The following is a 21,212-nucleotide window of genomic DNA, read 5'->3' as shown; positions in this document are numbered from 1 at the left end:
CTGGTTGACTTCAGAACCTGATATTGGTGACGTTCTGTGTAAGTGACCCATTACATGTGGACCTCCTGACCACTCTCACAGGACCCCTCCAAAGGCACCCCATTCAGTCTGGAAACATGACACTTGTGTGGTTTGTTTGTTGTTAGCATGGTTGCTAAATGGAAATTAAGGTGACTTCCAGCCTGACACTCTTGAGATGCTGGTGTGTGTAAAAGGTTTTGGTTTCATTCAGGATTCCAAGTTCTTAACACCTACATGAATCAAACACATTTATTGTTGGCTATTTTCAAGGCTGAGTGTCTAATACAAAATAAGTAATAGCAATTGGGGGGGGAGGAGGTCTGGTGAATTCCTGAACTATGCACACAAAATTTAGGTTTTTGTCTTTCTTTTTTCCCTTTCCATTGTTGCTTTCTCTTCAGACCTCCAAACGTAGGAGTGCCTACAGAGGCAGAGCACGTAACCACAACCGATCCCACCCTAAACACACAGAGAGACTGGGTTCCATCAGCACCCGCCCTCACATTGGGTCTTTATTTTCTTGATCTAGTTCTTGGTTGGTGAGGTTTTAGCTATGGCAATAGGCTGTCATTTTAATTGTGTTGTTGGTAATGTTTTGCAGATTAATTGTGGTCTACATTTGAATAATATAAAGACAACAAGGCCTCAGTCATTGCTTTGAGATGAGAACGTAGCAGCTTTGAGATGAGGAAAAGTAACAGACTTATAGTCCTGACTGATAAAGTGTATTTTCATCATCTTCGCGGTTTTAATAAACATACGGCAAAAGACACGACGAATTAGAAACGTTATGTTGTCTTTCTTTTGTTCTCCTATTAGTGCACGTTTGTTTGGTTTTGTTTTCGTGTTTCGTTTAACTCAGAGTTGGAGACTCAGAAATTCATAATACATGGTAACAACATTCAAGCAAACCTATCATCTTGTGCAGGCCTTCTAGAATTGTAGATGAAAATGAAGATCAATTCAAAGTGACCAGTTTTATATCTACTCCCAATATCCTCTCCTACAGCGTCATGAGTTTACCCACCAGAGTGATTACTTGTATGATGAGCTGAAAATTAAGTTAACTGTCTGGCTTTTGTTATGCAAAGTTATATACGTGTAGTGCTGGTTCTTACGTGTGTGTAGACATTTCCAGGCAGGATGGCAATAACAACACTGACACTTCCCTTCACTCTCCTGCTGTTCTTCTCTTTCAGTCTTTTTTTTAAGTCTCGCTTGTAATCTCTCCGTTTCCCTCGTCTCTCTCTCTCTCTCCTCTTCCTCTTTGACCTCTCCGTCAAACGCGAACAGTCCCCCATGTGCTTCTCAGCCACCTGAGCAGCGAATCAGGTACCAGGAGTTCAGACAGCACTTTAGGCTGCACTGTTAGTCTGTCTCCAGTGTTCCATCACCTTACTGTATGTCCATCTGGCATATCACATTTATACACACACACGCGCGCACACACACACACAGAGTGCACATATCCATCATTCCACTTACTACTCTCACACTCTCAATTTCATTTTGTCTCTGCATCATAGTGTTGCAAGCATGATTCCATGGTCATATCTTGTTTGTTTAGGTGTGTGTGTGTGTGTGTGTGTGTGTGTGTTTAGGGGTGTGTGTGCGCACGCGCATAGGGGTGTGTGAATGAGTTATTGTGTATGAGAATGTTGATATCAGACAAACACAGGTATTACCTCTCTCTCTCTCTCTCTCTCTCTCTCTCTCTCTCTCTCTCTCTCTCTCTCTCTGTCTCTCTCAGATTTGCCTTTTTACATTACCTTCAGCTTTTCTGCATGCCACATCTCTACATGGGTTGCGATTCCTAAATATTCATTTTTTTCTATTAAAAATGAATTGGAACTCTATCCTTATCTGGGTTCCCTCTTGGGAGAATAATGACAGCAGTGGCTTGAAACCCGAAGTGTTTACTGGCCCAGGCAAAGCCGAGGTGTTTACTGGCCCAGGTCAGAAAGAACGCTGACTTGCTTGCTTCTGAGACTTTGAGCATAGCCCTCCATGTGTCTGGTAGGAGCATTGTGAGCATTTGTGATCAACCCTCAGGCCTTTGCAGATGTTCAGGAGTGTACTGTGTTGAAGTCTCTGTAGCATTCGAGTAGCCTGGACCTTCACCAAGCTAATAATCCCACTGAGGTGAAGAATCCCAGTGAGGAATGTCATTATTCTCCCTGCTGGCAGTCCACTGTCTATCAGGAAGACCTTGGCACGAACGCGATGCTAAATGTTTGACACACACACAGCTGTATTGTGTCGCCCCCCTCCACTTTTCACTTCAGATCCACATTCACGCTTAACTTTCTACACTACATAATTATTCAGCATCTTCTTCCTGTGCTGTAACCCCTTCCCTTCTGTCCTCCAGTGGCCACTGCCAGTATGACCCGGCTGGCGCGCTCCCGTACACACTCAGCCTCCAGCGCCAGCTCCGCGGAGGGAGCACGAGCCCGCTCACACAACAGCCAGGACGGAGCCGTGCCCGGGCCCAACCAAGACAACCAGGCCCGTCCGCAGACTATGGAAGTGTCCTGCTAAAGCGCTCTCTCAGTGTGTGTGTCTCTCTCGCTCTCTCTCACTCTCTCTCTCACTCTCTCACTCTCTCACTCTCTCTCTCACTCTCTCACTCTCTCTCTCTCTCTCTCTCTCTCTCTCTCTCACTCTCTCTCACTCTCTCTCTCTCTCTATCTCTCTCTCTATCTCTATCTATCTCTCTATCTCTCTATCTCTATCTCTCTATCTCTCTCTCATATGATGGGATGCAAGAAGGACTCTGTTCCCAAACAGTGTGTTTAAATCTGCAGCACCTCATTCTTCTGCCTACACCTTCACTGCTTTCCTGATACACTATTCAAGCAAGTCTACATACTGTGTACTTTCTCTGTTAAAAAAAAAGAAAAAAAAAGGCAATTTTCAATCTTCCTTCCATATGTACATATTTTGACAAAGACCACTCCTAGAAATGTCATTACGGAAATTCTTCCTCCATCTCTCTACTGCAGAGGCAACCACACCGTATATATTCTGTCAGTCGCCCGTGCACTCCAACGTGTCCAGATTCTGTTGTAATCTCTGTTACACACTCCTGCATAGGTCCTCTTAATGCATTGTGCTTTGTGGAAAAAAAAACCCTTATGATTCTCCTGACTGCAGAATAGGTGTTAAGAACCTTGTTTTACTGTATCTTATAACCAAGAGCTACCATGAGCATGGCCCTGTTTTTAGTGTCATTTAATGGGAGTGTTTATTGGGATTGGCTTTGTTTAAATGTTTCAACAGGTATCACAGACCTCCTTTTCCCAATCATTTGACCATTTCTGGTGGAAGTATCTCAGTAAGGTTAACGTCCAGCAGGTCATTTCCTTTTCCATCATGGACTTGAACCTTAACACACCCCTGTCTGTTTTTTAGGCCTTTAAAATGTGTTTTGATTTCTAATACACATAAGGAGACTTTGAGATGACCTGGATGCAAAGGAGACTAACTGTTGTTGGCCACTGTAATTAAAGTCAGTGATGCATTGCATGTTCTTTACCTCCTTGTGTATTGAGAGAGGAAGACAGACCCTATCTGCCATTGCAGTTGTGGTCTAAAGGATGAACTTGCAACCCACCTGTAAACATGTACAACGTCCAAGCAGACACACATACACGCACACAATTGTGTACTTTAAATGGTTTGGTTTTGCCTTGCTGTGCCCTTTCTGTACAGTGGATAGGTATTCCATTACAGTAAAACTGTATTGATTAGTTCTTCAAATAGATTTTGTAGCTTTATTATTACTCATATGATATGAATATTCTTGTTCTGATATTTCCATGGATGGGTATTCTCACTTCACCTGTGTACTGCTGCCTTGGGTGAGGTGATGGTGATGCTTCGCCCTCCAAGCGTGTCGAGGGCACTGTACTACTGATGTCCGCTAACTGTATGGATTTGTACTAATTAAATAAAGTTGGAAATTGTACATAAACCTGTTGTTCTTATATTGCTGTTATGGAGCTATTAAGAGACCAAGACTTTGACATTTAATAATGAAAAAAAAAAAGGATGACAATCGAGCAAATGGGGTTGGATGTCTACTGATGCAGACTAACTCAGAAATGTGTTCACAAACAACTTACTTGGCCTATTAACCCTAAACCTTGAAATGAAGACGAGTGAGTAACTTCAGCTGCAGTTCCTGCTTTCACGGGCGTTTCTCCCGAGTAGTCGACTCACTTTATTCTGGCTCTTTGAGTAGACTAACTGATCACCATTCATCACATTCAAGTTGATCATATAAAGGAAGAAATGCTCTTGAAAAAGACCACTGCTACCTTTTTGTATCTGTAGATTTCAACCTTAATGACATGATGTGCTCAACATTTTCCGACCACATGTTGCTGGCTTTTTTTTTTTTTGCGTGTGTATCTGGCCACAAGTGGTTCATTCAACATTGAACTATTTATAGAAACACCCAACAAGCTTTTCGATTTTTGCACCCGTGCAAAAGATTCAGTGATGGGGGAAATTAGAACGCTGCGTCCGTTTCCACGAGCTAAGGAGCACTGAGCCAGTCATCACTCTTTCTGCTTTATCTCTCTATTCATCTTCCGACTGATGAGCTTTTTGACCTGATGATGCAACATAAATCTGATGCAACTTTGTCTCTGAGGCACTAGACAAGTTTTTTTTTTTTTTATTGTGTGAATTTTTTTTTATGTGTGATCTGCCTTTGTCAAAACTGAAAAGGAAGCTGTGAATTAGTTTTAGCAGTAATGTCCTGTGTTCACCATGCTTGATGGGCCTGAAGCTGTGTGCATGCTGTCCAGTTTTGCATCGTGCCTTCATCTGACCTCCCAAGCTCCTCGTCCACTAATCCAAAAAGCATTTATTCGCATCCACCAAAGATTCCAGCTTCCTTGGTTCTCACTAATATCCATTTTGCTAGCATTATGTTTCTAAGTGTGACTGAGTTCCTTGGCATGTTGTTGGAGGGTCACAGTGTGATGGAGCTCGTGCGCCCAAACAGCGCACCCTCACGCCCGCCATCTCGTCTCCATCGTGGCCAAGTTGACGTTAGAGCAAACACTTCTGCGTTCCTCCCTCACTCACTTTTGACAGTCAGTCACGTTGTGTTTGTCACAGGAAGCCCCTGCTGCTAGCTTTGTGGTACATAAAGCACTCTGCCGGTGTGCATGTCAAACCTGTGCATGACGTCTAAGGAGATCAGTAGCTTCTCAGAGCATCTTCATCTCTCGGCTGGCAGTCTGAATTCTTGATCGCTGATCCATCCCAGTCCTCCTGTCTTCAGTGTTCCAGCACGGTCCTGACAGAGGAAAACAGCATTGAGGGCCACTCTGAATGTATCTGTGAGGGTATCTGGACCTGCTTGTTTTCAAGGACTTTCATCAGAGTCCTGCAGACACCTTTGAGCCGTTCACACAGCCATTCAAGAGCACAGCAGCGGAAGGACGGGCAGCGTGGACGGTTCAGAAGAAAATGAGGTAAACATCTGAAACCAATGCCATCTTTGTTTTCTGGGATTTTCAAATTAAGTTGCACATGTCGATCTGATGTTACCACTGAGGTTTAAAAAAAGAAAAAAATATCTTTAAAAAGAAAATTCTTTGTGGAAGCGAGAGTGAAACGTGAAAAATGCACCATCAGAGATGACTATTTCTGAACAAGAGAACATGTGCCTGATCCGTTTCAGTGCATGAAGCGAAATCACCATGCAGATTTCAACCACTTCATGTTTTAAGGGCCTGTTCAAAGTCTCCACACCTGATGAGTTCTCAAAAACACCACTGGAGCTTCGCAAAAGCTTCAGAAGTCGTGCCTTTGATGATGCCTGAGAATGAGCATGGGCTTACGGTTACTTAAAATCAAACGAGTGTAGATAAGGTTCAGATAATGAGCTCAAAGTCGAGACGGCAGAACTCTGCTACGCTGCACCTACTGTGAACCCAGTCCAGTGGATCAGGAGAATAGTGCATGTGTTTGAGCTGTGTTCATCATATTTTGAAATTGTGATTTTAAAACAAATTAAAATGGCCATTGTAACACAACAGAGAACTGAATGCTTGTATCAACGTGCAGTTGTACGAATTCACAATCGAATTCTACCTGATTTTGCCTGAGTCTTTGAGTCTTTAGTGGTTAATGTATGCAGTTATATGGAGCGGAGTGTATTGTTTGGAGTGGTGTGAGCTATTTCAGTCTCTGGTGTGAGGCCCGTGTCTTGGACCTTGAAGCCTTGGTGACCCAGAGAGGCCCATCTGTCGTGACAGGTGGCCACCATGTGTTCTGCATGGCTGCTTTCTCTTAGGTCCAACCCAAATGCTTTACAGCTTCATACAGAGAATGTGTGACTTGGTATGGTTTCATATGTGGTCATACTTGACCTCATAGACTTTAATTGGAAATGAAGCTGCTAATTTTTCTGGTGGTTAATGGAGTTATGCAAGAAGAGTTGATGAGCGTCATAATAGGTATATATTTGTTATGTCACCATTTCTGAGTGTGTGTAAATATACACTTTTCTGTAATTGAGCACTGAAATCTCTCTTGAGTACTGAAGTCTCTCTCTCTCTTGGTTTCTCTCTTTCTCTGACCAATTGATTATAGAGATAATAAAGGTTTTCCTTTTCAGGACATTTCATTTGGACAGAGGCCCTTTATGAGCTGTTTACACTGTGTGCGTGTGAAAGGGAGAGAGAGAAAGAGGGAAAAAAACAAAAAAAGATGCAAATTACAAACCACATACTTTAGGTAATGACAGTTACAGGAAACATCTCAGCGTCAGCTTCCATGTCTCCTGTGACTGTGTTCATCATTACATAGATCTTTGTGTCTGCTTGACCATGTCGGAGGTAATGCTTTGTCACAAAGAACCAAACATGAGAACGAACTGTTCCTGCGTTTCAGCTGCACTGGTACATTTGTGTCTAATGGTATAGTGTCAGCATTGCTCTATTTTTAGGTTTGCCCTGTTTCTTGTCTTAGCGTATAGGTAATCTTGGTGATACTGAAACTGTGGTTGGAAAGTGTTGGTCAAAGAGGAGCAGTGGTTTTCAAACAACCTCTTATTGTGAAGAACTGAGGCAATAATAAAAACAAAAAAAAGCTATTTTTAAGATAACAGGATAGCTATGTTTTTATGTTCAAATGATCTTATAATAATTTGATAACTGGTCAGGAGCCTTTGCAGACAAAATTTTCTGACTTTTTTTGTTTGTTGGTTCTTTAAATAAAATGTGCTAAATGTTTTAGCGCTAATGCGCTAAAATGCACCCCACACCCCACTGCACCCCCTGCTCATGTAGCTCTGTTGCTTCAGCCTGCAGGTTCTCTGACCCCTGGCGCAGAGCTCAATACTGGCATGGGCTGTTGTCCCAGTATAGGCCGACGGCATAGCGCGCTCGCCTCCCTGGATCAGGATGAGCGTGCCCCGTCCCACGCCGTGGGTGAGTACCGCCAGCAGCGCGGGGCCGTGCCCCATCAATCTGGGATTATCTAGGATTACGAAGGAGCTAGCGAGGGCACGCGAATCACATGATGAGTACAACGAGAGTTGGTGCTTAACGTCTGACCTGGGTAAACCACCGTGGTTTCTTGGTAATGAATGGTAGGACTGCTAAAACATCCTGTATAGATCTGGCTTTAGTTCCACTCATGTTCTTGAGCTGGTTGCTAAATTTACAATGAAAAAAATAAAATTGTGCCTGAGTCTTTTTGTTTTTATAGAATATATAGAACAGAGAGATATGTATGAAGAAGTAAAGAGGTGTGCCGGGGGTATTTAACATGGCCGTCTTTCCCTGCAGACAGTGGTAGGTACGTGGTGGTGGCCCTCTTTGACTATCCTTCAGGAGGTCCGGCAGAATGCAGCGTCAGAGTGGGCGAAAGGCTCAACGTGCTGTCTGAGTAAGATTCACACCCCATCAGATCTTCTGTGTACCCGGGGAAAAAGGATCCTACATTTGCCAGAGCATTTAGATTGAAAAAAAACTAAATAACTGGTGTGTGTGTGCGCGCATGCGTGTGTGTTTGTGTGTGTTCCAGCGAGGGAGAGTGGTGGAGAGTCAGTTCCTCGGTCACAGGACAAGAGAGCTACATTCCCAGTAGCTACACAGCTAAACTCTACAACAGGTATGGTGGAGGTGTTCCTGAGAGCCTGAGAGCCACAGCCGTGACCTCCGCCATGCTCTCTGCAGGGTCCCGTGCCCAGGGCAAACCCACTTGTTTCTAACAGTAATTAATTTGCTGCATATTACACATTTCTAGCTTGCATGCTGACAAGTGTTACAGTAACATGATAACGTCTGAGTAACCAAAGTGTCTATCGTGGGGGGTGACTGAGTCAGGCTGACAGTTTCCTGTACAAGGTTGTTCTTTTTTCTTTTCTTTGTTTTTGGATGAAACAGAAAGAGGGTAAAGTAAGTGTGTGTGTGTGTGTGTTTTGGGGGGTTCACAGCTGCATACAGTGAGGACTTTCCATGTACATCTGATTCCATAGTTGCTTAGGTTTGTAGGCCATGGTGGGGTCATGTGGGTGTGACTCTCCTGTCTGGAGCCCCAGCTCTGTTTTCACTCTCTGCTGTACTGTGTTTCCTCGCTCCCCCCTCGTCCTTTCATCTCAGTTGGGGGGTCGGACCCCTTTTGTTTCTGTTAGGGTGCAGTCTAACTGAGAAGGTGCAGAGTGAGTTGCAGATGTTGTAACTATAATAAGATGGGTATTTTTTTTTAGTTGTGGGTAACTGTGTGTGTGTGTGTGTGTGTGTGTGTGTGTGTGTGTGTGTGTGTGTTTACAGGTGGCAGTTTGTAGGCCTCAGTAGAGAGAAGGCAGAGGAACTGCTTCTTCTCCCTCATAATCAGCCTGGCTCCTTTCTGATCAGAGAGAGTCATAGTGAATACGGTGTGTACACACACACGCACACGCACACACACACACGCAAACACACAAGTAAACAGTTCAGACATGGCACAGGAAGAACTTAAGTGCATTTAGATGCATCTTGAAGAATGATGTATAAATAGTTACACATGTAATGTATACACACAGCTACCCACACTAGCACAAGAAAAAGGGCTAAAATTGTAACAGGGAAATGATAGCAACACCCCCCCCCTCCTCCGGTCCCCGTGTCTGTCTCTGGTAGCAGGTGCTCACACACTCTCGGTGCGAAAGAGCAGCAGGCCTGATCATCACTCCATCAAACACTACCGCATCCACCGCATCGAGAATGGCTGGCACTACATCTCGCCCCGTCTCACCTTCCCCTCCCTCACCCACCTCGTGGAGCACTACACGGGTAAACCCACACGAACCTCCCTTGTGTTATCAATACACCCAGAGCTGTACCGACTGGGCCTAAATGTCTCACTGGTCTACCCATCCGTCACCCGTACTGACTGGACCATGTGAAGCACTACAGAACCGTTAAGCTGTTTGCTAAGCGGCCTAACGAAAGTGCGCAATTTTCTGTGTGTGTGTGGGCGGGTGTGTTGCACACGCTTGTGTGTGTGTTGGTATGCGTACACGTGCGTGTGCTTTCCACTCAGAAGTGTCCGACGGCCTGTGCTGTCTGCTGAGAGAGCCCTGCTTCGTTCGGGGCTCCAACAACGTGCCCGTGGTGAGCGGCCCCCCACCCGTTGCCGTCCGCAAGCCCACGCTCAACTGGAGGGACGTCAACAGGTGAGCCCACCTCCTTTCTCTCACACGCCTGTGTGTGACGCTTCGGTGTCGTATGCCTAGATTAACGCAGGACCATGTCGGAGCAGGACTGCCTGTGTCCTTGCGTGAAACCCACTGTGCTCCATTCTGTTCTTTTATGTTTTTTTGTTAAAGCTTCCAATTCATTAATTCATGTCAGAAATCATGGATATAGCAACACCGTGACCATATGTCCTCTGTTAATAATCTAAAATGTGCCCTACCGTGATTCCAAATTGTCAAACATTCTCCGGTCGCGAGACATTGCGTTCTCTTGAGGTCCTGCCTTCTCACATGCCCGGATTGGTTGGCTATGTACATACCCTTCACACAGTCAGAGTTGTATAATCCAGGTTCAAAAAGTAAAAGTCCTCACCAGGATTTTGCTCAGGCTTCCTGGATTGTGTTGATTCCACTAATTTTACCTGGATTGCACTAATTAATAAATCTAGCAAGCTTGAGCAAAATCCTGGTGAGGACTTTTACTTTCTGAACCTGGATTATACACCTCTGCACACAGTCATTGGTCAAACTGCATCTCACTCATTACCATCAGGACACCACCACCACAACAGCAGCAGCTCTGTTATGAAAGGCTTTCCTGGACTTCCAAGGAAGGTGCTTTGCAGGCAATTAAGGCTTTTGTTATTTTTCTTGTTAAAGAGTAGTTGTTAATGGATTGGTTCATTGTTTAAACCTCCACCTCATACACCTTGTTACCTGCCGGTGGATGTACTGATGCCGGGGTTGGATGTGCCATTGCCACAAGAGGTTGTGTGGATGCTAGCTCCTATCAGAGGCTCACCATCTACACCGAAGGGACTGTGACTACTTGGCCGGGGAACAAGGACCTTAAACATTATCTGTAGAACCACCCTGCGCACCACGGACTTGTGCTAACGGGCCACCCAATGGAGGATGGGTTCCCTTTTGAGTCTTGGTCCTCCCGAGGGTTCTTCCTAATCCCCACCATTATAGGGAGTTTTTCCTTGCCACTGTCGCCTTTGGCTTGCTCATTAGGAATTTGGACCCATAAGATTGTTAATCTTTTCAATCTTGTAAAGATTGTAAAGCTGCTTTGTGACAACATGTGTTGTGAAAAGCGCTATACAAATAAATTTGACTTGACTTGACTTGACCATGCCACCAATAACCTGAACTCCCCCAGCCCTAAGAAACAAAGTATACAAGTGCTTTAGTTGTCTACTTAGAAAAGTGTTCTCGGCATGCACAAATAGAATACAGTTCCAAACATTCTTAAACAAATACACTGCCAGAAGCAACAGTCAATATATTGTACACAGATACAATAAAATGATCTATAATACAAGATGACTATAACTAAAATGATCATTTTTCATTGTTTGTATTTACAGCTCTATGATCTTTGGACCCCAAAAGGACGGAGTGGATACCTCGCTTGTGAGTGAAGGCTTAAAGGAGTGTATGACATCCTACCTTTACATGACTGAGGATTGTGGAGACTGGGACACATGAACTGGGTGTACGGTTGTGATGAAGCAGAACAACACAGCCAAAGCTTGGGCGCTGAGGTTGACGCCACAGACACCACCACAAGGATTGTGGGGGATGTAGTCAAGGCTTGGACATCGACGGTGTCCACACAGAACGGGTCAACGCCCAGCAAATAGCTCTGTGATCCTTCAGAAGTAGTAGTGTGTGCAGTTTTGAAGGTTTTTTTTTTCCTGTCTTCAGTTGTCATCTTTTCTTCCAGTGTGGGTGATGGAGGTGTTAGCATCACTGATTCCTATGTGGACCCGTTCCTGGGGGACATAAAGACAAATAAAGGCAGGAGGGAGGGGTGTGTTGGTGGGGGAACGCAGCTGAGAGGTCATTTTCGTTGCTCACACATTCTGGGTCTCTCTCAGCTAAATGTGATTAAGCCATGGCGTCCTCACACCTGAGATGTGCGGCTGCCATTTTGGTGATGTGTGTCAGGACATAAAACCATGCACACCATATTATCATTTTCAGAAAAAAACATGAAAATCTTCATCAAACATGCTTTAACCGACGGCTCTTACTTGATTCTGCTTTGTAAGAATATGCTTTGTAAAGAATGTATAAAACATACAGAATAAGAGACAATACACCATCTGAAAAGAGCCCCAAAAAGCCGTTTCCGGGCTGCTTTTCATCTTTTGTAATATTGTTTTCAACGAAAGAAGAAAGACTGCATCAGGAAATGGTTTGTGTGCGAGAGAGAGAGAGAGAGAGAGCATGTATGTGTGTGTCTGCATGTTTGTGACAAGTTGATTTCCATGTTAAAGCAAACTAATGTAACAAGATGAGTCAAATTAGAGCTGGCAAAATGAACAGATTGAACAAATTGTTGGGTTTATGAAATTTTTTTTTGTTGGGTTTAGGAACTTTACATTTTAGTTTGGACATCTAGAATTTGCATCTAATAGTTTTAGTAATTATGTCTGCAGTTACACCAAATGTTTGGCAGTGCAGACATGTACTCTAAAGAGTAGTGAATTAGTGAATTCATAGTGAATTCATCTGCTTGCAAAAGCCCACAGTTTTATCAACTAACAAATGAAATTAACAGATTTCCTAGGTAGCAAAATATTATTCATGAAGCTTTTAGGAAAATAAAAAAACAACAACAATCATAATAATAATACTAATATTCACAATAATAAGTAATTCAGCAAATTGAAAGCATGATTAGTACCCAGCATGTGAGCCAGGTCTCAGCAGGTAATTCGCCAGCATCGGTGTGACTTCATCAGCGTCTTCCTCGAACACCAAGTGAGATGTAGAGGAGTTTTCGAGAAAATTCCCCTGGTTTTGCAAATCAAGCCACATCCCCACTTTCACAGCCCTGACAGAGTGGTGCCGGGTCTGAACCCGAGCCACCCATGTGAGGAGGAAGCTGATTCTGGAGGTGCAGCTCACGTCGGAGTGAGCCTGTTGTTCATGTTAACCACAGTTGCAAAATCTCTTTCATGCTCTCAAGCAGAAGGATGTGTAAATGAGGAGTTTCATCCTTGAGCATCGGCATGGTGATTAGCAAAGTTGTGCTTGATGAGGAAGGAGATGAGCAAGGCTAATTTTCAAAAAGTAAATTACTTATAAAAATAGCCAGAAAGGTGCAGGTATAAATGCAGCATTTACAACATTTAACAAGATGTGTTCAGTGAGTGATTAAGAACAAACTTGTTACAATTTCTCATACTAAATATTGTTAGGAATGTTAATTATAGGGCTTACAGAAGTGACATTAAAATGACTGCACCCGTGAGGTTGGGGACCTTTGGAAGGTTCTGCTGACCTCCTGTAACTTGCGCACTGTATATTATGCTGTTCTGTTTGTGGCCATACAGGATGGATACAGTGTGTGAGTGTGTGTGTGTGTGTGTTAAATACAGATAACAATTATTACTACTACTAATACACTAACAGTCAAAAAGAATTGCTCTGACAACAGTGACCACTGCTGTGGTTCTGAGCATGCTCAGTGAGTACACATATGCCCTATACTGTATAAAGCCCAAAATATTTGTGCCCAAAATATTATTTTATGAAAACTGATTCACAATTTAGTGGAATCACCAGTGACAAAATAGGCTCAAATACTAAAATAAAGCTTGGAAGATCACCATGAAAATCACTGTGATCCAAAAGAGAGAATATTGCCAAGAGAAGGTTGGGAACTGAAAAGACAGCACCAGTGTTGAGTGCATTGGAAGCTTATGAAAGTAAATCAAACAAGTGTGAAGCAGTCACCAGTACAGCCCATTCAGCATTTACACTTAGCTGTCTGTTTCCTATACTTCACTATAGTTTTGGCATGCATCAGTTATCAAACAAGAAGCATTTTAAGCAATACATTTTGAGTAACAGTTTATTACAATTATTATTAGTTAATCTATATCTAGAATATGTCCAAGCAACTTAACTAAATACACAAACCACCTGCCTTCCAACCAAACATTTAAAAACATTTTCCAGATTTGCTTTGTGCAAGTGTATTTTGTAGAGAGTTAATATAGTTTAGAACCGAGGCAGACAGTGAGGACCAGACTGCGCACATAATTTAAGACCAAATAAACAGACATTTTGACCATACATAGCTGTTTAGACTATAATAATGTGCTCCACAAAGAGCAGGCTACCCATAAATTGTGAAAATTAGCAATCCATACTAATGTATTAATTATCCTTCATTCAACCATGTGTGCTCATCATTTAGAAAGCTTTGTTTCTATTTTTAAAAAGTCATGGAAAACATTTTATAATGACTCCTCATTATTTCAATACTGTGTTATACTCAACAAAGGCTTCCAGGACTCTAACCAGGAGAACTGTACTGTAGAACAGGTGTCTGGAAATGTAGCGCCCAAGTTTAGCACTAAAGGGAGCACTGGTCTGAAGGGACCAGACTTGGGCCAGACTTTTCCTTTCTGCGAAAATGTGACCCTTTCTTCATATAAAGAAAACACCAGGCTGTAGAGTAGCCTGGAGGTTTTAATTCTTCTTGTGTTGTTCTCTACTTTGTTGATTTGTGTTCTTATCAAAATGTAAAGAATGTCAGTGTGAAATTTAGTAATGGGGTTTTTTAATTGTAATTGTCTATTCTTCATTAATTTCCCACTTAATGTTTTTGCATGGTTATTAGAAATCTAGCTATTTGCAGCTAAGAAATGTTAGGAAACACTGTCACAGCATCATCAGAAAGTCACATCATTAAGATGGGAAAGTTAACTGTTCAAATCCAGCCTAAAAAATGTGCCATAAGAACAAACGTTCGTAGCCATAAGCTCGAGCAGTAACCGGTGAAAGGTAGAGCGACTGTGACTATGGAGACACAGGTATTGCAGATAACTCCAATTTACTGAGAAGTGCCTGAGGCTTCCCTCTAGTGGCCAAGGATGGCCTAACACATGGCCCAACCAAGGCTAGATGATAATATTAATAATAATAATAATAATAATAAGTGTGATAATAAATGTCATTACCCCAGGATAGTTTGGTTCTTAATTGACCTTCACAGACTTGGACAACAAAACAAGTTTAAGTACATTATTAAAACATTTGAATACTGCATTTCCAATTAGTCAATAACACTACACAGAATTGGTTTAAATAATAATAAACATTAAAATCACTTTAACTACGGTAATCTATTTAAATAAAAAAATCATTCCAACACCAAATAGCACTGTTACACACGTTACACTACCAGTTCTGAAGGTGGCTTCATGCTTGAACTTTCATTCCATCATAAATGGTGAAGTTCTTGTGAAATTTTCCATTCCAGCTTAATGAATCAGAATATTCAAATAATCATTTGAAAAAGTATATATGTAGTTTCATTTGTATTGTTACCGTCAGTGGCGCAAAAAGGGGGCATGCAGCGTATGCGACGCATAGGGGCGCTGCACTAGAGGGGGCGCCAAATCGATGAGATATAATACTGAATTTGTGTCCATCTTACGTTCGCCACCCACCCCCCCCGGTCAACAACTTTTGTTTGGGGGGCGCCTATAGTATGTTTGCATACACCTCAGAAAGTAAGTAATTGCACCCCTGGTTACCGTATTATCTCACATGGATTATTCTCCAAATCTTGTAGTTGTCTAATATCATCACATGCCTTTGCATTTTGTTTCTTAATATCAAATAACACAAATATTTGTGAACCGTGATTTCCATAAACAGCATTTTATACAGTGGCCGTGCAAAAGGAAAACATGCTGCAAACAGACAAAGCAAATTCATGAAAATGACATCACGTATGCCAGAAACCAGACTTGTGTTATACAGTATCTCATTATGTTGAACGGGACTTAAGTAGTAAAGCTTTTAAATATATCTAGCTTGTTGTGTTAAATGGATTTTTTAATCAAGGGTTCAAGCCTTAGTTTCTAAGCTACCTAGCCAGCTAGTTACATTTAAAGAGCATTTAGCTTACCCGTGAAATAAGCAGTGATTACCTAGTGAAAATTAAGTCATTTTATCACAGGTAAGGTAAATGTGATAGAAGGGTGTCAACTAGAATGAAAGGAAAGATCTATAGGACAGTAGTGAGACCTGCTATGTTGTATGGACTGGAGACAGTGGCACTGACAAAGAGACAGGTGAGGGAGATGGAGGTGTCTGAGATGAAGATGTTGAGATTCCCATTTGGAGTGACGAGGAAGGATAGGATCAGAAATGAGTTTATTAGAGGATCACCACATGTAGCATGTTTTGGAGATAAAGTTAGAGAAGCGAGATTGAGATGGTTTGGACATGTACAGAGGAGGGAGGAGAGGTATATTGGTAGGAGGGTCTTGAGGATGGAACTTCCAGGCAAGAGGAGGAGAGGTAGACCTAAGAGGAGGTTTATGGATGCAGTGGTAGAGGATATGAGAGTGGCTGGTGTGTCAGTGGAGGACACTCAGGACAGGGCCAGATGGAGGAGTTTGATCCGCTGTTGTGACCCCTAAACGAGAATTGCTGAAAGAAGATGATGATCACGGGTAAGGTAAATGATGCAGTATATCTCAAAACTATTCCACAAAATAGATTAAACATAACCTGTTAAGAGACAGGGAGTGACAATGTAGGTTTTTAACTAGAAACAAGAATTGTCATACTGTATCTCATTACGTAGAACAGGACTGACTTAGTAAAGCTCTACATAGCTGGCTAGCTATCTTCATTTAAAGAGCTTTACTACTTGTCATGAATAACTCCGCCCTGCCTGTCTATCATATTCACATGTTCTTGTAAGCCCCTCCTCTGTACAGTGCTGGCCAAAAGTATTGGCACCCCAGAAAATCTGTCAGATAATGCTCCATTTCTCCCAGGAAATGATTGCAATTACAAATGCTTTGATATTAAAATGTTCATTTAATTTGTCTTCAATGCAAAACCACAAAAAGAACTGTCAAAAAGCCAAATTGGATATAATTCCACACCAACGTAAAAAAAAAAAAGGGGGTGGACAAAAGTATTGGCACCCTTTGAAAAATCATGTGATTACTTCTCTGATTTGTGTAATTAACAGCACCTGTTACTTACCTCTGGCACATAACAAGTGGTGACAATAACTAAATCACACTTGTAGCCAGTTGCTTCCTGCTACCTGCCGACGCTGCTGCGGAGCGAATTTTGAAATTGTTTTTCTAAAGTGTACTAATCTGTTTACGTGCTAATCTTTATTTTTTGCGTTCCTAGATAATTTTTTACAGATAGTACTTCCACCGTCAAGACGGGCAGTTGAATATTCCGGCCGCTGATCAACTTTCTGCTTCTAAAAATCAGCTAGCGTAAGTTTGTATAAATTGGCTAGACACGGTAAGTGTTTTGATTTATTCATGGCTGGTGTTGGTTTGTTCCCGTGTTCGGAGTGTGGCATGTTTAGTCTAGACCCTTTCGCCACCGACAGTAATAGTGATAGTATTTGTGAGAGGTGCCAGTTAGTTACTTCTCTTGTGGCGAAAGTGGAAAGTTTAGAGCGCCGCGTCCACTCATTATTGAGGGATAGAGAGACAGGGTCAGTAGTAGGTGTGGACGCGCCAGGGAGAACTAGCGCCTCCGCGACTCCGGCGATAGAGCCCTCACAGCGGGGCGAATGGGTGACGTCTCGGCGGCGTAGTCGGAGAGCGAGGGCTGCAGCTACCGCTAACGCCAGCGCTAGCCCACCAGAGCACCACTCCCCGGTTCACGTGTCCAACAGGTTTGCCCCGCTCAGTGTTACACCCGCTGAGGAGACTCTGGTGATAGGAGACTCTATAGTTCGGCACGTGAAAGTCGCTATTCCTGTAGGGGCACCAGCGGTTACAGTCAGCTGTTTACCGGGAGCCAGAGCGCCGGACATTAGTGGCAACCTTAGACTGTTAGCCCATAGGAGGTTTTCTAGGATAGTGATTCATGTAGGGGCCAACGATATACGTCTGCGGCAGTCAGAGGTGACTAAGGCTAATGTTAAAGAGGTGGTTAAATTAGCCCAGACGATGTCCGATGCCGTAATATGCTCTGGCCCCATCCCAATGCGGCGCGGTGATGAGCAGTACAGCAGGCTCACGTCGCTAAACCGCTGGATGTCCAAGTGGTGCTCCGAAAATCAAGTGGGCTTTATTAATAATTGGAAAGAGTTCGAGGGCAAGCCTGGTCTTTTAGGCAGGGACGGTGTCCACCCCACCCGGGATGGCGCTGCCCTGTTATCTTGCAGCATAGCCCGTAGTCTGTTAGTTAGTGGGCAGTGTAGTACTAGGAGCTGCTGACTAACCAGAGTCGCGACCAGGCCGCAGACTAACGGGTTAAACCTGTCTGCGAGCCGCTTAGAGGCGTCACCAAGATCCCATAGGATTGAGACTGTGTCTGTGCCCCGGGTTAAATTAAATCATAAGAAAATAGTCCGTCCTAAGTTTTTAACTAATATTCAAACTTCACATCCAATTATTACCTATATGACCGATCTGAAAATTGGATTAATTAATATTCGATCACTCAACTCTAAAGCAGTTTTTATGAATGAGCTTATAACTGACCAGAAAATTGATATTCTATGTCTAACTGAAACGTGGATTCAATCTGGTGACTATTTATCTCTAAACGAAGCCACTCCTGTGGGATATAGTTATATACATAAACCTAGATTGTCAGGCAGAGGAGGAGGAATATGTATAATATATCGTGATTGTTTAGAAATTCATCAGAAATACTTGGATATCTTTAATTCATTTGAGATGCTGTCTATTAATGTAATTAGTCCATCTGAAAATAAAAGTTCATTTTCCCTAACAAATGTATATAGACCACCAGGGCCTTACTCAGATTTCTTAAAAGATTTCACAGATTTTACAGCAAATTTAGCAGTTAGTAGTGACAAAATAATAATGGTAGGAGACTTTAACATACATTTTGATAATGTGGAGGATCCACTGACAAGGGCTTTTAATTCTATATTGAACTCTGTTGGCATTACACAAAACGTTGTAGGACCCACACACTATCAAAATCATACCCTAGATTTAATCTTAACGTTGGGTATTGACGTAGATAATATAAATATACTCCCGCAAACCGTAGCTATCTCTGATCACTATTTAGTCAAATTTGAGATTCATCTTAACATAAATACCCGCCCGTCTCCTCGGCAGTGTATAAAGCGCTCGATAAATTCATTAACAGCAACACAGTTTATTGAAGCCCTCCCTGATTTAACTGCTCTAGCCCACCCGCCATCCTATCCAGGAGAGTTAGATAGTCTAACCAACTGCATAGAGAATACCTGCAGATCAGCTCTAGACATAGTAGCTCCACTCAAATATAAAAAGACTAGATCTAAAAAACTCGCTCCGTGGTACACTGACCAAACTAGAAACTTAAAACAAATAGCACGTAAATTAGAGCGTAAATGGCGATCTACTAAGTTGGAAGTATTCTACTGTGCCTGGAAGGATAGCATCATTGACTACAAACGGGCACTCGCTAAAGCACGCTCAGCATACCTAGCCTCACTGATAGAGAAAAATAAAAACAATCCTAGATTTCTTTTTAATACTATTTCCAAACTTACAAAAAATCAAGCAGGCGCAGAACCTCAGATTCCAGTAAACCTCACTAGTAATGTATTTATAGATTTTTTTGATAATAAAATAGAGAATATTAGACAAAATATAAAACCTTTTATTAGCAATACAACTGGTATGTCATCTGGTTTGGTTGACATCGATTTAAATCGCATACTGGGAGAAAAACTTGATGCTTTTCATCCACTCCCACAATCAGAATTAGAGAAAATAATTTCTTCCTTAAATTGTGCTACCTGCACACTAGACTCGGTTCCATCAAAGTTATTAAAAGAGGTATTACCAGCGGTAACTGAACCTCTTCTAACTATAGTTAACTCATCCATTACAATAGGTCACATGCCCAAATCATGTAAATTAGCAGTTATTAAACCTCTGATTAAGAAACCAAATCTTGATCCTACTGTACTATCTAATTATAGACCCATTTCAAACACATCATTTATATCTAAGATCATAGAAAAAGCTGTTGCCCAGCAATTATGCCTATATCTGCATAGGCATCACATATTTGAAAAGTTCCAATCTGGTTTTAGGCCCCATCACAGTACTGAAACAGCATTAGTTAAAGTAACAAATGACCTCCTCCTTGCTTCAGATCAAGGTTATGTATCGCTGTTAGTGCTTCTTGATCTTAGTGCAGCTTTCGACACAATTGATCATAGGATCTTGCTAGAAAGGTTAGAACGCTGGGTTGGAGTCTCTGGCACAGCCCTTTCATGGTTTCATTCTTACTTAACAAATCGCTATCAGTTTGTAGAGCTCAATAATATTCCATCCAAACGTACAAAAGTTAAATATGGGGTCCCGCAAGGCTCCATTCTAGGACCTCTATTATTTACATTATATATGCTACCACTGGGCACAGTTATAAACAAACATGGTGTCAATTTTCACTGCTATGCAGATGACACTCAACTTTACATATCAGCCAAACCTGATGACAAACTCAGTTTAAGAAAAATTGAGGCCTGTGTAAGAGATATTAAATGCTGGATGTCTCTAAACTTCCTCCAACTTAATGAGGACAAAACAGAAGTTCTCCTTCTGGGCCCTAAGGCCTCCAAACAGAAAATTCCAGATCTAATGCTTAATCTCGCAGGCTACCCCATTACACCTGGCACAGTAGCCAAAAACCTAGGCGTCATACTCGACTCTGACCTATCATTTGATAAATACATAGATAATACTACTAGGATAGCTTTTCTACATCTCCGTAACATTGCTAAATTAAGAAATGCATTATCACAGGATGATGCGGAAAAATTGGTGCACGCCTTTGTTAGCTCTAGATTAGACTACTGCAATGCACTACTGTCAGGATGTTCAAATAGGAATCTAAATAAACTTCAAATAGTTCAAAATGCCGCAGCCAGGGTTCTGACCAGAACTAGAAAATTTCAGCATATCAGTCCAGTCCTATCAGCCCTGCATTGGCTCCCAGTTAAATTCCGTATTGACTTTAAAATTCTTTTATTAACTTATAAAGCATTGCACGGGCTTGCTCCTGAGTACCTTCAGGAACTTATTTCCTATTACGAACCCCCACGCCCACTAAGATCACAGGGTGCTGGTCTTTTATTAGTTCCAAAAATTAATAAGGTAACAGCAGGGGGAAGAGCCTTTTCTTGTAAGGCCCCCCAGCTTTGGAATAATCTTCCTAAATGCATCCGGGACTCCGACACAGTCACAATCTTTAAGTCTAGGTTGAAAACCCACTTATTTAGTTTAGCGTTTGATAATTAATATCCCCCCTTAGATAAAAGTACAGATCCAGGGGTTCATAGACGAAGGGTTTTATGGTAGACTGGGGCGCTGGTGCTGTCGTCCTGTCACTGCTCGTGGTCACTCAAGTTTGTTGACAGTGCAGTGGACGGATGCCATTGTCTCAGAATGCCCCCAAGCCTATGTTACCTTCTGGTTCTGCCTTTTTA

The 21,212-nt window shown here is 42.3% G+C and overlaps 2 protein-coding genes across 10 annotated transcripts in view; both read left to right on the top strand.

Moving 5' to 3' along the window:
* The window catches only part of ndrg3b (ndrg family member 3b), a 45,617-nt gene extending 41,620 nt beyond the window's left edge, over nt 1–3,997 (top strand). For 4 of the 5 annotated variants that reach the window (XM_076983679.1, XM_076983676.1, XM_076983677.1 and 1 more), the window contains 2 exons: nt 1,315–1,353; nt 2,393–3,997. In XM_076983679.1, the coding sequence (XP_076839794.1) occupies nt 1,315–1,353; nt 2,393–2,562 (209 nt within the window). In that variant the 3' untranslated portion in view covers nt 2,563–3,997. The remainder of the gene's footprint in view (nt 1–1,314; nt 1,354–2,392) is intronic. The other variant, XM_076983680.1, reaches the window with a different exon arrangement.
* An 889-nt stretch (nt 3,998–4,886) lies between these two features.
* Nucleotides 4,887–17,041, top strand: sla2b (Src like adaptor 2b). Of its 5 annotated transcripts, XM_076983949.1 has the most exons (9): nt 4,887–5,513; nt 7,349–7,475; nt 7,836–7,935; nt 8,074–8,160; nt 8,823–8,926; nt 9,171–9,323; nt 9,574–9,706; nt 11,101–11,146; nt 16,919–17,041. In XM_076983949.1, exons 2-9 carry the CDS (start codon nt 7,391–7,393, stop codon nt 16,934–16,936), a joined length of 726 nt encoding a protein of 241 aa, XP_076840064.1. In that variant the 5' UTR covers nt 4,887–5,513; nt 7,349–7,390; the 3' UTR covers nt 16,937–17,041. The 5 variants fall into 5 exon arrangements, with proteins under 5 accessions (XP_076840064.1, XP_076840062.1, XP_076840060.1 ...); XM_076983947.1 differs by lacking the exon at nt 16,919–17,041 and having other exon boundaries at nt 4,896–5,513; nt 9,577–9,706; nt 11,101–14,579; XM_076983945.1 differs by lacking the exon at nt 16,919–17,041 and having other exon boundaries at nt 4,896–5,513; nt 11,101–14,579.
* The last annotated feature ends 4,171 nt before the right edge of the window (nt 17,042–21,212 follow it).

This window comes from Brachyhypopomus gauderio, chromosome 21 (genome assembly GCF_052324685.1).
Source record: "Brachyhypopomus gauderio isolate BG-103 chromosome 21, BGAUD_0.2, whole genome shotgun sequence".
Classification (NCBI taxonomy): domain Eukaryota; kingdom Metazoa; phylum Chordata; class Actinopteri; order Gymnotiformes; family Hypopomidae; genus Brachyhypopomus; species Brachyhypopomus gauderio.
The sequence above is the reverse complement of the archived record's forward strand: the minus strand, read 5'-3'. Positions and strand labels throughout refer to the sequence as shown.